Source organism: Vigna unguiculata, chromosome 9 (genome assembly GCF_004118075.2).
Source record: "Vigna unguiculata cultivar IT97K-499-35 chromosome 9, ASM411807v1, whole genome shotgun sequence".
NCBI lineage: Eukaryota > Viridiplantae > Streptophyta > Magnoliopsida > Fabales > Fabaceae > Vigna > Vigna unguiculata.
In genome coordinates this window covers 9,738,095-9,757,456 of record NC_040287.1, presented here as the reverse complement: position 1 = coordinate 9,757,456, position 19,362 = coordinate 9,738,095, and the positions used below count along the sequence as shown (strand labels likewise).

The 19,362-nt window shown below is 32.7% G+C and overlaps 1 protein-coding gene across 1 annotated transcript; it reads left to right on the top strand.

Annotated features, from left to right (window-relative positions):
- The first annotated feature begins 1,463 nt into the window (after nucleotides 1-1,463).
- Nucleotides 1,464-17,575, top strand: LOC114163275 (alpha-N-acetylglucosaminidase-like). Its single transcript, XM_028047489.1, has 19 exons — nucleotides 1,464-1,816; nucleotides 1,919-1,995; nucleotides 3,003-3,217; nucleotides 3,309-3,430; nucleotides 4,209-4,297; nucleotides 4,575-4,669; nucleotides 4,843-4,924; nucleotides 5,129-5,235; nucleotides 5,343-5,373; nucleotides 11,795-11,912; nucleotides 12,055-12,102; nucleotides 12,481-12,590; nucleotides 12,807-12,909; nucleotides 13,633-13,731; nucleotides 14,564-14,674; nucleotides 15,515-15,741; nucleotides 15,875-16,112; nucleotides 16,194-16,272; nucleotides 17,068-17,575. The coding sequence occupies exons 1-19, from the start codon at nucleotides 1,598-1,600 to the stop codon at nucleotides 17,334-17,336; spliced, it is 2,439 nt and encodes an 812-aa protein (XP_027903290.1). The 5' UTR covers nucleotides 1,464-1,597; the 3' UTR covers nucleotides 17,337-17,575.
- The last annotated feature ends 1,787 nt before the right edge of the window (nucleotides 17,576-19,362 follow it).

The following is a 19,362-nucleotide window of genomic DNA, read 5'->3' as shown; positions in this document are numbered from 1 at the left end:
TTGTAATTATTTTAATTTGTAATAATTTTAATTTGTAATAATTTTAATTTATAATAATTTTAATTTGTAATTGGGTGCCGTTTTATTGTTTTTAGAAAGTGGGTATTTTCGGAAGTGTGAATAATTTTCGAAAGTGGGTACAAATGATTTTTTTTATATATATTTTTTAAGTAATTTTTTATTTGTATTTTTTAGTTTTTATGTTAATTATTTTAGTGTTTTTACGTTTAAATTTAAAATTGTAATTAATTTTAATTTGTAATAATTATAATTTTTAGTAATTTTAGTTTTTAATAATTTACTTTGTAATTATTTTAATTTGTATTAATTTTAATTTTTAATAATTTTAATTTGTATTTATTTTAATTTATACTTATTTTAATCTCTAATTAAAAAATTCTGAATTCTGAAAGTCGACTTCCGTTATCTCTTTTCGGAAGTTGACTTCCATAAGTGGGGGCAATTGTTTTTTTGTATTTAGTTTTTCTTTTTAGTTTTTATGTTAATTTTTTTAAGTGTGACAGTTTTCGGAAGTTGACTTCTGGTCAAATAGATTTCGGAGTGCATGGTCATATTATAACATTTACTATCATTTAATTCGTTTGTTGAACCAACCACCAAGTTCCGAAACTTCATCAATGCTTAATTATTACTCTTTCATTATTTATTTTTTAATTTTAATTTAATTTTCAAAGGACATAAATGGAACACTACAAATTTTTGGAGGTGCAGAAGAAATATCAGGGGTGCTGGAAGAAAACCCCATGCTATCTTTACCAAGCCATAAAAAGAGTAGAATGGGCCTCATTCACAAAGCCTACCGCTACAAAAACCAACAATGACAACAAAGTGAACCAACTCCATTTTTTTTTTCACTAGACTTAAATATAAAACTATTTAAAATTGTAAATTAATGATTTGTCGCTTTAACCAAATCCTGATAATGATTAGATGTTGGCATTTGGATATCAAATTAAAAAAAGAATGATACTTCGTGTCAAAGACTAAACTGATCTTTTGCGCCTATATTCTTTTTTATTTTAGACGTTATTGCAAGAGTTATTGGGATTAAACTGTGAATTGGACTAATCAACCATTCTAATTCAAAACTCACTAATTTATTTCCATTACTATTTTATTACGTACCTCCAAAATGGGATAAAACAAAAGACATAAACAAGAAGAGCACTAATGACACTTTTTCTAACATTTTTTGTAATATTTCTATTGATAGTCAACCTTATTCAACACTTTTCTATTGTTTTTTTCTGTACTCTTTTTATTATTGTTTAAAATCTGTTCTCTTTTAAATTTCAATCAATGACAATGCTAGGCTAATTATCTTTTGGGTTCTATTATTGCTTCACTCAAATTTAAATATTTTAATCTTTACAAATTAAAAAGCATCCTTATCCAAACAAAATTGCCACCTTAAAACTTGTCGTTTCATAGCAAAACATGAGTTTCTTCTGTCTCGGCCGGCCAAAAAAAAACTAAAAACTTGTCTGTTACGGAAGAAGTTCCTTCCACCAGACAGAATCTCTTCTTTTCTATTTCTTCTTTCTCTGTTCCCACTTCCCAGTCCAACAAATCAATCATGAACCTTCCATTTCCCGCCATTTTTATCATGTTCATCATCTCCATCCCTTCATCCATCGCCGCCGCCGGCGTCGGCGTCGACGCCATTTCCCGCCTTATTGAGATCCAAGACCGCGAAAGGGCTTCTCCTTCCGTCCAGGAAGCCGCCGCGCGCGGCGTCCTCCTCCGCTTGTTGCCTTCTCACTCCTCTAGCTTCCACTTCCAGATCATCTCCAAGGAATACATATCTATTCTTTTATTCTTGCCGTAGCTTATCGCTGATTCTTAATCTAACCGAAGTCGTTAATGATTTCTTTTTCTACTGTTTTGCTATTAACAGAAGCAATGCGGTGGTGAATATTGCTTCGTTATCAAAAACCTTCCTTCTTTCGGGACACTAGGGGATCCTCAAATTCTGTATGTCTCTTGTGATTTTCTTAACAGCGTGCGAGAGATTTTCGATTGGAATAATTTTTTGTGTTCCGTTATTCATTTGAAAATTATTCTGTTGGCTGAATTCATCGGTGGCGCCATGATTTCTGATGTATAGTTTGATAGCCTAACTTACTCAGTGGACAATCATAACTTACTAGCAGAGTGCTGAGTCATTCTCTTTTCTCTTTTAAAGTACTTTTTTTTATATATTTTTAACTTTCTAAAAGTATTAGTAAAATATGAAAACTTCTTATGCATTATTAGTGGAAAAATATATTTAAATAGATTTTATTTTATAGTTAGGAAATATTTAACTTTATGAAAAATATATTTAAATAACTATATAGAGATTTTATTTTATATTTAAATAACTAATTAATTTTTTGTTTGTTTTAGTTTTATTCCTAGACTTTAAAAGTTTAATTTTAATCATTAAAAATATTTTTATTAAATTAAATTTATAACTTTATTAATTTATTACATTAATTTTGTTAATGTGAAAATGCGTGATAAATTGTTAGTGGTGTCAGATCACAAAGACGATATCATAACTATAATTTGACTCTGTTAATGACAAAAAGTATAGAAAATAAAGTTGATTTAATAGGTACACTTTAAAAGATTAAAATAAAACCTTTAAAATTTAAAAAATAAACTGAAATAAAATATAAATAAAAGGAAGAATATTTAACTAAGTCTTTATCCTAAAAAAAGTAGAGTCTTAATACTTAATAAAATAATAAAACTGTCTTCTCAAAAAAAAAAAATTAAAAATTGTAGTTAGAGAAAAAAAATAAAAAAAAGAGGTAATTTCAATTTCAATTGAAATTTTTTTAGATTGAAAACATGAATTCTTTCAAGAGTGGTCAATATGAATTTTCCCGAGACAAAGTTGAACACACCAATGCTTTTCTGCTAGCATTTCTCTGTAACTCAATCGGAAACTGATGGAGTGGAATTTGTTGCGATGATTTTGAATCCTTAAATAGGATTGAAGGCACAACTGGAGTGGACATAGTGTCGGGTCTGCACTGGTATCTGAAGCATTGGTGCGGTTCCCACATATCATGGGACAAAACCGGTGGCTCGCAACTATTTTCCGTGCCCGATACGGGCTTTCTCCCTCGCATTCCCCACTCTGCAGGGGTCTCTGTTCAGAGGCCTATTCCGTGGAGCTATTACCAAAATGCAGTTACTTCTAGCTGTAAGTTACTTCTTTGTGTGGAATTTGATGTTACATGATTTTGTTTCGTGTTCGTGTGGTGTGATGTTATTGCTTTATCTGGGTGTGGAAGATTCCTTCGCTTGGTGGGACTGGGAAAGATGGGAAAAGGAAATTGACTGGATGGCTCTGCAAGGTGTCAACTTGCCGCTTGCGTTTACGGGACAAGAGGCTATCTGGCAGAAAGTGTTCCAGGTCGCTTTCTTACCAATTTGCATTAAAACAAGTTTGTGGTATGTGTTTGCTATTCTAGCGTCTTTGTGAGGATTGTTTTATAGTTTGATAAAATGGAAATTACCATTAAGGATTTGAGGTTGGTTTCATTAGTTTTGGAAAAATGGAAATTACCATTTTTGAAAATGTTGATCGATATGCTGTGGTTGATTTACCGTTTGGCCTTGTTCAACTTATGTTTTTGTCCGGTAAACTTAGTTAAGTAATGTGTTTGGTCTCCCTCAAAAGTCTGTTTGCTCTCCTACATTTGACTTGAAACCAAGTTTCTATTGAAAACAATGTGATATCAAGGTTGTTTTTAAAAATTCAGTTTGCAAATAAAGTTCATTCAAATATTAGTTTGCAAACTGTAATCAAAACATGCGCTTTGATCGTGTTTGTAAATTCGTATACAGCCTTTTAAAAAGAATCCCACTTTCCGGTGCATGAAACTTAGAAGGAAGAGGCTTGATGGATTGGTGGTGCACTGAAGCACACACTTTTAGGGACTAAAGTTGATTTCATAACTCGTATAAAGGACAAAACAATCATCTTTTTCATCTAAATTGATGTCAGCTTCTTTGACCATTTGATGCTAATGATGAAATGTAGATGAATATCTTGATTTAGGCCTTAATTCTGTAATTTGTTTATTCAAATTATAATATCAGGAGCTCAATAATCTTAGGTATTGTACAGCTTTATTCTGTTCCATGAAGTATTGCTTAGATAGCTATCTGACTTTATATTCAACCTACAGGAGAAATTTAACATGAGTATTTCTGATTTGGATGATTTCTTCGGAGGTCCGGCATTTCTGGCATGGTCACGCATGGGGAATTTACATGGGTGAGTGGAAGGATTCACGAGCATATAGTTCCACTTTTACAGTTCACATGTTTTTAGCTTAATGTTGATGTGTGAAATATCAATATTGGAAAAATTTAGGTTGAAACTAGCATAGTGCATATGTAACTGCTTAAACCTTTCAGTTTCGTTGCAAAATTGTCGAGTTTGAGGTTTTTGGAAAAACCTTTCTCTATGCCTTGATTGTCATTTTTCCTGTTTCAGGATGTCATAGTTTTAGTGAAATGTGTAACTATTTTGAGTGATAATGCAATTCCAGATGGGGTGGACCTCTGCCACAGAGCTGGTTTGATAATCAATTAATCTTACAGAAGAAAATTCTCGCCAGAATGTATGAGCTTGGAATGACACCAGGTACCCATTAGATCGTTATTATTATTATTGACTCCTCCACCTAACAGCAATAAACTATTTTTCGATCTTTATGCAAACTATTGAATGGCCCTGGATTGAAAATTAATATTGTTCTTTTGGTTTAAGTCCTTCTGTGGAAGTAGAATTTATAAATGTTGAAAATTAACTTTCAGTGCTGCCAGCTTTTTCTGGAAATGTCCCTGCTGCTCTAAAATATATATTTCCATCAGCAAAAATAACACGCTTAGGAAATTGGTGAGTACAACTGTGTATGCGTTGAGTTAAACTTGAATTTAGTTAGTCTATTTATGAAGCAATAACACTGGTCTAAGAATTTAATTGACAATGTTTTCAATTCTCACTCAATATATAATTAGGATATTTCTGTAGGAATATTGGAAATTTGATAAGTGTCATCGAAAAGCAATATGCCTATGACCTTTTTCCATTGTGCTATAGGTTTTCTGTAAAGAACGACCTCAAATGGTGCTGCACTTATCTTCTTGACGCAACTGATTCTTTGTTCATTGAGATTGGGAAAGCATTCATTGAGAAACAACTACAAGGTGGGCAGAGTTGTTGGCACAATAAAATGTTAACGGAAATTGTTTTGTATAAATACCCAGATACGAATTTAATTGTATGTGATGTTTTTTATTATGTTTTCACCCAGAGTATGGAAGAACCAGCCATATATATAACTGGTAAGTCTTTCTTCACTCGACTGTTTTAATATTAATATATGTTGTGAAAAAATGTGCAGATAGTAAGCCATAATTGTGAAATTATTTTTCTTGATTTTAGAAAGAAACAATACATTGGTATTTAAAGGAAAAACGAAATCCTAATAAAAGGAAATAAATCTTCTGAAATAAAGAATCTGAATGAGCTCCAAATCTACCAAATAAACTTGTAATCCCATATTTATTATTCAAATCAATTTATATTTATAGTACATTGAATGTGCAATATCTACACCCGTATTGTAACACTCCTTCTCGAGCTGAGGAATAAATGTCCTCCATTCCCTGCTTGGTTATGAGATTATGGAAGTCTGAGGTATTAAGTTCTTTTGTCTACTCATCAGCCACTGGCTGCTTGGATGGAATTATGACATAGCATACTAAACTTTCTTCTAATTTTGCCTTAATGAAGTGTCTATCTATTCCTTTATGTTTTATTCTGTCATACTGAATGGGATTGTGTAATGTTTATTGCTGATTTATTATCATAGTAAACTTCTTGGGTCCCTCCAAATTAATCTTCGAGTCCTCTAAATTTTTAGACATTATAGCTCACATTGATCTTTTATCAACAAGAAAACCTGCATAATTTGCATCAGTGTAGGCTTCAAGAGTTAGTCTTCCATTTCTTTTGAACAGTATTCCCTTTCCAGAGTTGCCCTTCAAGTAATACAGAGTTCTATAAGCAGCTTGAACATGAGATTCCTTCAATTCATGTATAAATTGACTAATGACACTTACTAAATGAGCAATGTCTGGCTGTGTGTGAGCCAAATATATTAGTTTTCCAACCGGTCTTTGATACATCTTTTGGGATTCATTGGAGTTGATACCGGTCTGCACCGAATTTCCCCAGTTTCTGCCAGCAAGTCAGTTACATATTTTTGCTGAGATATGAAAATTCCCAGGTTAGAATAGGCTACTTCAATCCCTAAAAATACTTTAATCTTCCTAGCTCTTTCAGTTCAAATTATTGGACTAGTATCCGTTTCATTCTTCCTTCTCTTTTTCATCATTTCTAGTCACTATAGTATCATCAAAGTAAATTAGAAGTACTGTTACCCCCTCTTTCCCGGAATGTTAGTAAACAAAGTGTGATCTCCTTGATTTTGTTTGTAGTCAAATCCTTTCATAGCTTTTGTGGATCTTCCAAACAAAGCTCTAGGAGATCGTTTCACTCCATAAAGAGTCTTTCGTAGTCTGCATACTTTTTTTCTTCTCTTTCAAACCAGTTGAATATTCATGCAGATTTCCCCTAGGTTTCTGATAGAACACTTGAGGAGGAGGGGCTGATACAGCAGGAAAAAAAGAGTGAAGAAGACCGTGTTAGTGGAAGGCCCAAAATATGGAAGGTTTACTCTAGGAGGAAGAAAATAGACCCAGAGAATATTAATTAGTTAGGAAGGGTAATGACGTGGAAAAAGAATACAAGTATTTGAGAGGGGAAGAAAGAGAGAGGTGGGTACGGAGAGTTTGTTATGAAATAGGGAACGGAGAGTGGTCTCTCTGGAGGAGTCATAGACTCTGGAAAGATACTATACTGTCTTACACTTGGTTTGCTCATTTTCACATATTCAATAATACAGTTTCCATACACTATCATTTTCTGTTCTGTTTTGAATTGATTTTGCTGTCATAGACCTATCAGTTTCCATGGAGAAACACATTTTTATCATCATAATGCAGAAGTTTCCAATCAAAGTTGTAACTAAAGGCAAAAGAATCCTTACAATATCCATTTCAGCAATTGGTGCAAAAGTCTTTTTTAGTAGTCTATTTCATAAGCTTGAGTGCATCCCATGGCGGCCATCCTCGATTGTACCTTTCAATAGATCCGTTAGCCTTATATTTTACTATAAATATTCATTTGCAATCAACAATATCCTTTTCTTTGGGTTTGTCAACAATTTCCCAAGAACTATTCTTTTCCAATGCATCCGTCTCCACTTTCATGGCATCTCTCCATTCTTGCTTTGTCAAAGCTTCAGTAATAGTGTTAGAAACAAGAAAATTCAAACTAACGATGAACTTTTATGGTTAGCTGATAATCTATCTAGAGAAACATAATATGCTATCTAATTATGTTTGAATAGCTAGATGCTTTTTACCTGACATTTTGAAATATGTAAACTCTTACCATTAAATGGTTGAGTTTTACTCAGAATCCATGCAGTTACTGTAAATAAATGTCAAAACTAACAACTTCTGGAACTTATTTACGTCTTTTACAGGAAAAGTTTATTTTTATACTTTTGTTGAAAACTATTAGTGTAGAGCCAGCTGTTACTCTTTAAACAGCTGTCATTCTGTTATGCTTAGTTGATATACAGCTGTCAATCTGTTGTTAATTTGTTAGTATTGTTGTGTATAAATACGTGTTATACTCTATTGTAAAAGTAAGTAACATCTATTCAACATATTCAGTTTTCCTATGTTGAAAGTGCTTCTCCTCTTATGTTCTTACTCTTTTCTATTATGGTATCACGAGCCCAAAATCTCCACTAATGGAGTTGTCGCATCCTACTTTCTCAACCTCCTCCATTCCTTCTTTTCATCCCATCTCTGAGAAGCTGAGTGAGTCCAACTTTCTTTTATGGCAGCACCAAGTTGAACCGGTGATCAAAGCACAAAAACTGCTGAGATTTGTTGTGAGTCCTGTTATTCCTATGCGGTTTGTTACTGAAGATGATCGTGCAGCAAGCAGTGAGAATCTAACGTACTCAACTTGGGAACAGCAAGACCAAGTCCTTCTATCGTGGCTTCAATCAACGCTTTCTTCTTCAATCTTGTCTTGATTGATCGGTTGTGTACATTCGTATGAAGTTTGGGATCAACTTCATGACTATTTTCAAAAACAAACGCTTGCGAAAGCTAGATAGTTACGAACAGAACTTCGCACCACGACGCTTGAGCAAAAATCAATGTCTGAGTTTCTTCTTCGCATTAAGTGTTTGGTTGATGCTCTTAGCACTTCCGGTGATCCTGTTTTGCCTTGCGAACATCTAGATGCTATTCTTGAAGGTTTGCCAGAAGATTATGGACCGATTATATTGGTTATCGAAAGCAAATTTGATCCTCTTCCGATTCATGAGGTTGAGGCGCTGCTCCTTGCGCATGAGTCCCGTTCACAAAAGTTTGTTCGAAAGAAGTTACTCGAATCTCCTTCGATTAACGTTGCTCAAGACGGATCCAGTTACAATCTCCAAACAACTCCGTTCTCTGGTCCAGCATTTCAATAACACATACTCTGTTAATAGAGACAATCCTGGCTATATTGGCAATTCTAATCGGTCTGGCAATTTTGATCGAATAACCACTGTATATAATGCGGAGGTGGTGGTTTTAGTCATGACACTCGTGGTCGTGGAGGCAACGGCAGAGGAAGAGGTCGTTATGCAAACTTCTAGTGCCAAGTTTGCTTGAAATTTGGCCATACTGCAGTTGTGTGTCATTATCGGTTTGATTTTGATTATCAACCTAACTCAACGTTAATCCTTCAAGAGCCTGTGTTTTGCAATTCTTCAAGCACGTCAGATGTTCGACAGAATGTGTCACAGACCAAAGATGCTGTTCCAAGTGCCATGCTCCTTAACTTTGAAAATCAGGATCCAAACCTTACTACTACCTCTGTCTTCATACTGTAAAACTCATGGTATTGTTCATAGGCTTATCTGTCCTCATACACATCATCAAAATGGTGTTGTTGAGAGGAAGCATAGACATATTGTTGAGTTGGGAATGACTCTTCTTAAGCAAGCCTCTCTTCCAATCAAGTTTTGGGAATTTGCCTTTCAAACCTCTGTTTACTTAATCAACAGGTTGCCCACATCCTCCTTACAGTTTCAAGTTCCTTACACTGTCCTGTTTCACAAATCTCCTAATTAGGCCTTTTTGAGAAACTTTGGTTGCTCTTGTTATCCCTTTCTACGTCCCTATAACAAACACAAGTTGGAATTCAGGTCTCATGAATGTATATTTTTAGGCTATTCTCCTTCTCATAAGGGCTATAAGTGTTTGTCACCTAGTGGTCATTTATATGTTTCCAAGGATGTTGTCTTTAATGAATTGAAGTATCCTTTTCATGACTTATTTCCCACCATTAGTAATAAATATGTTGTTTCTCCCATTGTGGATAGTTTGCCCAATGCCAATATTCCCATTGTTTCGTCTTCTCCTTCTACTCTAGGTGTAACAAGTCAGTTTTCTCCACCCACCAATACTACTTCTGTTGTTATTCCTCATGAGCCAGCTGTTACTGCTCCTGTTTCTGGTCAGTCTCCAGGTTCTGTGAGTCATTCTCCTCTTCCTCATTCCTCTCACAAAATATACATCCTATGCAGGTCTAAAGCTAGAGTTCTTAAAGCCAAAGTTCACCCTTCTCTTTTGTTAACAACCTGTGAACCCAACAATGTGAAACAGGCCCTTGCTGATCCTGAGTGGTTTGCTGCTATGAAACAAAAGTTTCAAGCTCTTATTGATAATAATACTTGGGAGTTAGTTGCTCTTCTGAATGATAGACAACCAGTGGGTTGTAAGTGGGTTTTTCGAATAAAAGAAAATGATGATGATTCTATGAACAGGTACAAAGCCCGCTTAGTGGCTAAAGGATTCCATCAAGTTGCAGGTTGTGATTTTACTGAGACATTCTCTCCTGTCATAAAACCTGTTACCATTCAATTGATACTTACTCTTGCTACTAACAAGTGGGATTTGTTTGAACTCGATGTTAATAATGCATTCCTAAATGGTTCTCTTCAAGAAACTATATATATGCAACAACCTCCAAGGTTTGACAGTGGTGATATATCTCTAGTTTGCAGACTTAATAAAGCCATATATGGTCTTAAGCAAGCCCCGAGGCAGTGGTTTCAACGTCTAAAACAGATTCTGCTACAACTTGGTTTTGTTGATAGCAAGTGTGATCCTTCTTTGTTCATTTACAGGGATAACAAGAGTACTGTGTATGTTTTAATATATGTGGACGACATCATAATTACTGGCAGCTCCTTTTCTCTGATTCAACGCTTTATATCTCAGTTTCATTCTAACTTTTCTCTTAAACAATTGGGTAAATTGGATTACTTTCTTGGTATAGAGGTTAAGTCTCTTCTTGATGGCTCTCTTGTTTTGACTCAAAGTAAGTATATTAGAGATCTCTTATAAAAGACTAAAATGGTTGAAGCTCAATCTGCTTCATCACCTATGACAACGCACTGCAAACTCAGTAACATGGGACATATTATTTTCATGACCCCTCTTTACAGGTCAGTTGTTGGTGCCCTTCAGTATGTTACTGTAACTCGCCCCGAATTAAGCTATGTTGTTAATAAAGTGTGCTGGTTTATGGCTACTCCGTTGGATTCGCATTGGGTTGCTGTCAAGCGTATTTTGTGATACTTAAAAGGCTCTGTTAGTCATGGCTTACATATTCAAGCAGCTCCTTCCTCCAAACCGTTTCTCATCAAAGCTATATGTGATTCGGATTGGGCCTCTGATCTTGATGATCGACGTTCTACGTCAGGGGCTGCAATCTATTTTGGACCCAATCTTGTCTTTTGGTGGTCGAAGAAACAGACTATTTTTGCTAGGTCCTCCACTGAAGCAGAATATCACTCTTTAGCAAGTGCTGCAGCAGAAATTACCTGGATCCAAACTCTTCTTGCTGAATTAGTTGTTTCCTCCGTTGTGCCAGCTTTATATTGTGATAATCAGAGTGCGGTTGCTGTCACTCACAATCCAGTTTTACATTCTCGCACCGAACACGTGGAAATAGATGTTTTCTTTGTCAAGGAAAAAGTCTTAACTCAGCAGCTTCAAGTTTTTCATATACATGCAACAGATCAGTGGGCTGATGCCTTAACTAAGCCTCTGACTCCTAGTCGTTTTCTGTTTTTATGTTCCAAACTCAATGTTGTTGATTCACTTTGTAATTCTCAACCCCATTGAGTTTGTGGGGAGCTATTAGTGTAGAGCCAGCTGTTACTCTTTAAACAGTTGTCATTCTGTTATGCTTAGTTGATATACAACTGTCAATCTGTTGTTAATCTGTTAGTATTGCTGTGTATAAATACGTGTTATTACTCTATTGTAAAAGTAAGTAACATCTAGTCAACATATTCAGTTTTCCTCTGTTGAGAGTGTTTCTTCTGTTCTTACTCTTTTCTGTTAAAAACAATCACATTCAATGCACAGAAGTTTGAAGACACGAGTACTTTTACTTTATTTTATCATTAAAATATCTTTTCAGTTCATTAAAAATTATCAGTGTATTTTGAATTGTGATTGTGATTGTGATTTATATGCATATGCTTCATCTTACTATCGGCTGTTCATAAAGAAAACCCTGATTTCATTAACAAAGAGTATGTTGGACTAATCCCAGTGATACTTTTGACGAGAACACCCCACCAATTGATGATCCAGAGTACATTTCATCATTAGGTGCAGCAATTTTTAAAGGATTGCAGAGTGGTGATGATGAAGCTGTTTGGCTGATGCAGGTAATAGAAATGAGTTTTTTTTTTATTAGTTAACCTTGATTTGATGCTGCTAAGTGCTAGCTTTGGTATATAAGCTTAGATTTTCATGGAAGTAGACTCGTGAATCCACCAACTCTTAATGGATCCTACTGCTTCTATACAGGGGTGGCTGTTTTCATATGATCCCTTTTGGAGACCTCCTCAAATGAAGGTTATATTCATAATATTTGACCTCTGAACTCTATTGCATATTTTCACCGAAAGCTTAAAATAAACAAAGTTGTCTTAGATCTGTCTAAGCAAACTATTTTTTCCAACTTAGTTTATTTTTGTCCTTTGCAAGGATTTCAATTATATTGGTTTTCTCAACTAAAATTTGATTGTTGCTTAGAATCTCCATTATGCATAGAGACTATAGTTAGTTTCCTTTTTCTTCCATCTGTGCTTGTACAAGACAACGGCTTGAATAATCCATATACATGTGTGGACAAATGTATTTATTAGACAGTATAAATTCTTTCTAGAATAGTGTTCACTCTGGTTGTTCCTTCTTAATTAATTATGATTCATATGTGATTCTTATTTTCAGGCCCTTTTACATTCTGTTCCTGTTGGAAAGCTGGTGGTTCTAGACCTATTTGCTGAAGTAAAACCCATTTGGGTTACCTCAGAACAGTTTTATGGAGTTCCCTACATCTGGAAAGTCATTTTCCATTTTATATTTATAAATAAATATAATGGTGTCATTCCTGGCTGTGACATGCTATAACTTTTGTCTATAACTATGCAACAGGATATTAAAACTTTGGAATTCATTAATTTGATAGATAGATATATTTATTTGCTTATTGATTTGATGTATAAATAAATTTATGTAATGTTATTATTATTGACTTGGTGTGTTATGCCTCACAGGTGTATGCTGCACAATTTTGCAGGAAACATTGAAATGTATGGGGTATTAGACGCGATAGCATCTGGGCCAATTGATGCACGCACAAGTATTAACTCAACAATGGCAAGTTATTCATTTTTATTGTTGACTCAATTTTATATTTACTTTCTCACTATTGAATTATATGAATGAAGTGAGGATAGATAGATAAAGAAAACAATAACAAAAATGAATATTTCTCAACAATAAAATGTTAAATTAAATTGATGTCCTGTAGTATATATGATTACGGTTTTATATAAAATATATATATATATATATATATATATATATATATATATATATATATTTATCTTTCAATTTAGTCTAAGCAATAAACACTAAACTCTTAGCATATTTTCAAAAGCAAATTAAGCTTTCCCATTTAAAATTAGTTTTTGAAACCAAAATTTATTTTGTAAATACTTCAAAAGCGGTTTAAATTAATTTAAAAACTGAATTTTGAAAGAAAAATAATTTAAATCCAGTTACGTTTATGTTTAGGCATTTTTCATGAACAGTTACGTTTTCCAAGTTAGAAGTTGGTGTATCTATGAACATAATAAATATAATCTCTTTGAGATCTACTATCTACAGTGTAGTTTACTGTTCAAACATGGTTTGAGTTGAAAAATGTCATTTCTCGTTCAATGTGGTCTGCTGCCCAGCGTGAGAGATATATTCTCAATCTCTTATCTTTTCAACTCCCATCAAAATTTGAATCACGCACTATGTTATAATTACTTTCACAAAGTCACTCTGCTAATAACTTTTCATATTTATTATTACCAATTTGATTTAATGAAGGTTGGAGTTGGAATGTCTATGGAAGGTATTGAACAGAATCCCATTGTCTATGATTTGATGTCTGAAATGGCATTTCAGCACAAGAAAATTGATGTTAAGGTAAAATGAGAGAATCTTTGGTGTAAAGAGGTTGCCTTTATTTACTCATGGTTTTCCTATATTCTGCTAGGAGGATCACATGTAACCTGAGAAACTCCCCATAATGTGGGTGACCAGTTCTGTTGAATGTGAAATGTACTTTTATTGTTTGCAAGTTTCATTCTGGAGACACTTTCTCCCAAACCAATTTCATTATCCACCTCTACTAGGTAATTTTTTGGACTTATACATAATTCCAACTTGTTGTCTTCTATCTCTCCTCCTATGCATGCAAATCCATGTTTACAGAACAACAGAATATTTATGAACCCCATGTTGCTGATAATTTTGATCCATAGCTATATCTTTTCCTTAACCACGAGTAAAATCAGCGTAACCATGGAAACAATATAGAAATCAAGTATATTCCTTTGGCAATACTTTTTGTCATGCTTATATCTATGTATTGTTCATTAGTGCTCTGATACAACAACGGTAGGAGCCCATTTAGCTTACCATAGCTCTGTCGTTTGTCCTTTACTAGTGAGTTTGGTCTCTGCTGTTAATATCTGAAGTTGTAAGCACTGCACACCTGCCACTGAATCCATATTTTCTTTTATTTGTTTTATAACATGTAGGACAATAAATAAATACTAAATAGACATGCATTATATGACTTCTGTGTTTCCAACATTGTAAATGTTTTCTTTTCCATTATCATCTATCTACTTTTGTTCCCTATACCCGTGCATCTGGTTCATAGAAAAATGCTTCTTTTATTTCATATCTATCTTCAGTCTTCACTAACTTGGTAATGCTTTTAGATTGAAATACATGAACGTTTCTTTTTCAGGCATGGGTTGACTTGTATTCAACTAGACGATATGGACAATCACTTCCTTTAATACAAAAGGGATGGAATGTCTTATATCACACCATTTATAATTGCACAGATGGAGCCTATGTAAGTACTTGATCGAAACTTATAACTTTCCTCGGATTAACAATTTCTTCCAGTTAATCCTGGAAAAGAAGACCTTCTATGTGATTGTGTTCAACTTCTACTGATCCTCATTTATTGCCTTCCCCTTTATACATACTTCATTTTCATTGTATGATACATCCAGATTGATAATACGTTTCATACACTTCACTAAAGTGTCGAATTTTTTCTTCTTAGACACTTCTCTAACACAATGTTAATGTTAATGTTAAAGACGACAGAAATGATTTTTTTCAGATGTTAAAGTCACAAACTTTTTGTGTAAGCTTCTATTTTTCCTTTATACAAGCAAACAGTCTATTTTGCATTTACAGTTTCTCTTGACCGCGACTTTTTAGTTTTCTCTTCTGTTTAAAATTGTCTTTAGATGAACTCGAGTTACTTTAGGTGAACTTGATTGAGAGGGTATCTTGTTCGATAATAATCTTCAACAAGCTGGTGGCATGTTTTAAATGAATTGTACCCTATTTTTTCTTTTTTTTAAATTTCAAATCGATGAATTAGATATATTTTTGTATTAAGAAATAATGTGTTCCTATTTTTATGTTTGACTAACTTTTTTTATAAATGATTTTAAATATATAAATCTTAATCATCAATGGACTGTGTCTGTGCTTCACATGTTTATAAGGCAGGAAAACAAATGATACGTCACATTTTTCGCCAGTTTATTTTCTAATAAACTTTTTCATAAATGACAACCTTAATTGTACATCTTATGCTAGTCCTAGACAGTAATGCATAAGTTCGTATCGTATATCAAATAAAAGTTTGACCAGTTATTCTTGTGTGTGGAAACAGGACAAAAACAGAGATGTCATCGTAGCATTCCCTGATGTTGACCCTTCCTTAATTTCAGTACAGCATGATCAGTCTCATCACTATGACAGGCCCTCAGCAACATTTATCAAGGAAACGACCGATACATTTGATCGACCACATTTATGGTATTCAACTTCTGAAGTAATCTATGCATTGGAGTTATTTATAACTAGTGGAGATGAACTTTCTAGAAGTAAAGCTTACAGGTGAGACTGAGAGAAGTTGGTTGTATTATGATTTTTTCTCCTGTTTCAGCACTTAGCTACATGTAACTCGTTGTTTTGTCTTACTATATGTCGAGGTTTTTATCCAGATCCATCATGTTTATTCTTTACCCAGGTATGACCTAGTTGATCTGACTAGACAAGTCTTGGCAAAATATGCAAATGAATTGTTCTCTGAGGTCATAGAGGCATATAAATCACAGGATCTCCATAGAATGACCCTTCTCAGCCAGAGATTTCTGGACCTTGTGGAGGATTTGGACACACTGTTGGCTTGCCATGATGGGTTTCTTCTGGGACCTTGGTTAGAAAGTGCAAAGCAACTAGCTCAAAATGAAGAACAGGAGAGACAGGTTTGATTTACTGTAATTGGCACAAAAAATTGAAAATTCCCTTGTTCTATTCTTCTATTGATGTGACCTAAATGTTTGTAGTTTGAGTGGAATGCTAGAACGCAAATCACCATGTGGTTTGACAACACAAAGGAAGAAGCCAGTCTGCTTCGTGACTACGGTATGAATAACAATTAATTACTTGCTATGCTATTAAACCTTGCTTCACTGGGTAGGATGTGTTAGCCTTTTTTACAGCAACATTTTGCCATGTTTGAATAAACTAGAGAAAACAAAACATGAACAATCTCTTTTCTAAATTTAACTGAGTTTATTAATTTATAGAAATTTGTCATTTATTTATTCAAAAGTTTATTTTTAACTTATACATGAATTATTTTAACTTATAATATTTTTTGGGCTAAATATGTTTGCAATCCTTAAACTTGGACGAAGAATTGGTATTCGTCCGTGTCCCATTGATACACTTTAGTCTCATACTTTAAAAATGAATGAATACAGTCCTTTTAACTTTAAAATTTTCTTTTACGTATTAAATGGCATTTCAGGTTAGCATTTGAATTGGTAAGTGTCAAATGGTATAAATAGCTCAAACTCCGGTCTAAATATTGTTTGACATGTCAGAAAAACTTAATGCAGTTGGGTTAGGAGATTATATTTATTCATTTTTAAAGTTTGAATATTAAACAGGGACAAATTTCAATATTGCGTCAAAGTTTAGGGTCTAAACATATTTAACTCTTTTTTCTTTCTTCGTATAAGTACTTCTACAAAGGATTACACAGATAGGATTTATAAAGTTAAGGCTTGTATACCTTTTGCTTTTGCTTTTGTAAATGGTAAGCACTCCCCTTTCTTAATGAAGAGCTTCTCTGGAACCCACAGAGAAAAGGGAAATAAATCAATTAATAGAAATGTTATGTATAGTAATGTTACTTAACCTTCATCAACGCAGGAAACAAGTACTGGAGCGGGCTTCTGCATGATTACTATGGCCCCAGAGCTGCTATTTACTTTAAATATTTAAGAGAAAGCTTAGAGAGAGATGAAGATTTCAAGTTAATTGAATGGAGGAGGGAGTGGATAAACCTTACAAATGAATGGCAAAAGAGTAGGAATATTTTTCCAGTGGAAAGTAAGGGAGATGCTCTAATCACTTCTCGGTGGCTCTTTAACAAATACCTGAACCTCACCAATCCTGAAACAAAGCTTATACAAGAGTAAACAATAAAATCTCAACAAGCTATTCTTACATGTATAAGAAACCAAGACTTTCTCCAGATTTTCAATTCCCATAATCTCTTGCCAAATTTCTTTTTCAAACTTACTTTGCCAATGCGGAAAGGAAACTATAGTTTTCCAGTTCCTGCAAATTGCAAAACATCAGGCAAGTGTGCCAGTTATTCCTTTATGCTACTAGAGATGGCAAATAAACTCGTCCCCGTGGGTATTGTCCGAACTCATTTCCGTTTTAACGGGGAATTCCCGCATTGACTGGGTATGGGTATGGGTATGGGGAATCCCCGACTTTTTCAATTGGGTATGGGGATGGGTATGGGGATGTACATATCCCCGCCATAATACCCGTCCCCGCCATATCTTCGTCTCTATTTAAATTATTAAAATATTCATAATTAATTAAGTAACTATATATATATATATATATATATATATATATATATACTTTCTATTTTTTATTTCTTTTAATTATTTGGTTTGTCATGAAACTCATTCGCATCTCCAATATATTTTTTATCTTATCATAACCTTTATGTAATTATGTTAAAATGATTTATGTTCATTAAAATATTTTTATGCCTCACATTTGAATATTTCTATTATTTTTTAATATTTTTATTTATTATATATTTTCCTTTCACATGAGAATGTTTATACTTAAGGTAATATAAAAAGAATTATTTACTTATTACTATTAATTTTTGTTTAATTTGAAGAACTCTTTTGTTTCATTAAAATAATTTTTGTTATTTTTCAACTATTGAGTATATATGTTGATATTTGAGAAGTTTTCTTAGTTCTCTAAGGTATTTTTCATCTTATCGTACCTTAATTATACATTTGATTTCCTTTATGTGATTTCTTTCGATATTCTCTCAAATTATTTCTAAAACACATATTTGTTAGTTTTTTAATATTTTTATTTATTGTTTATTTTCATCATGTAGAATAATATTTTGATATATTCTATATAATTATTTTTTATTTTATAACTCATTATTAATCATACTGTAATTTTTTCACTTTAAATTATGTTTGAAGTGGTTAAAATTATATATATATATATATATATATATATAATGATATTTAGGAATAATGTATGATAATTCACTATAAGAAAAACATGAAATAGTGATTGATTTAGTCAATAATTCATATCAATCACTATTTTTCGTCATTGATAGTAGTAGTTGATTTATTGTCTAAATAAGTGATTAAATTAGTGATTGAATCGATACTTGATTTAGTGACCAATTTAATTATTAATTTATTTGTAATTTAGTGACAAATTTTTTGGGCACTAATGATATTTCTATTTAATTTTAACCACTTCAAACATAATTTAATCATTTGTTCTCTAAGGTATTTTTCATCTTATCATACCTTAATTATACATTTGATTTCCTTTGTGTGATTTCTTTCTATAGTTTATCAAATTATTTTTAAAATACACATTTGTTAGTTTTTTAATATTTTTATTTATTGTTTATTTTCATCATGTAGAATAATATTTTGATATATTCTATCTATTTTTTATTATTTTATAACTCATTATTAATCATATTATAATTTTTTCACTTTAATTGTATAAACAACTTTTATTTACTACAATATAAAAATTTAATGTAATTGCTATGAATATTTTTTTGTCAGTATCCAACATATATTGAAGTTCAAAAGATACAAAATCTATGTCAAAATTTTATTATTGTGTTTATTATTTGTTCTTTGTGTCATTTTGATCAAGTGATGTATTATAACTTTTATTAGTGTATAAAAAAGATATTCATCTGAATTTAAATAATTGAACTAAACAAACATTTAAAATATATTTTAATTTGAATATTTTTTTTCCTTTTATATATTTTTGAAATATTTTTTAATTTTATCAAATAAGTTTCATTAATGTTTTTAGTTTGCAAATTTAATAAATGTTTTGGTTCTCATAAAATTTTATTTGGTATTCAAATATAAAATGTAGACAATTATAATTTATTTCAAAGTATTTGAT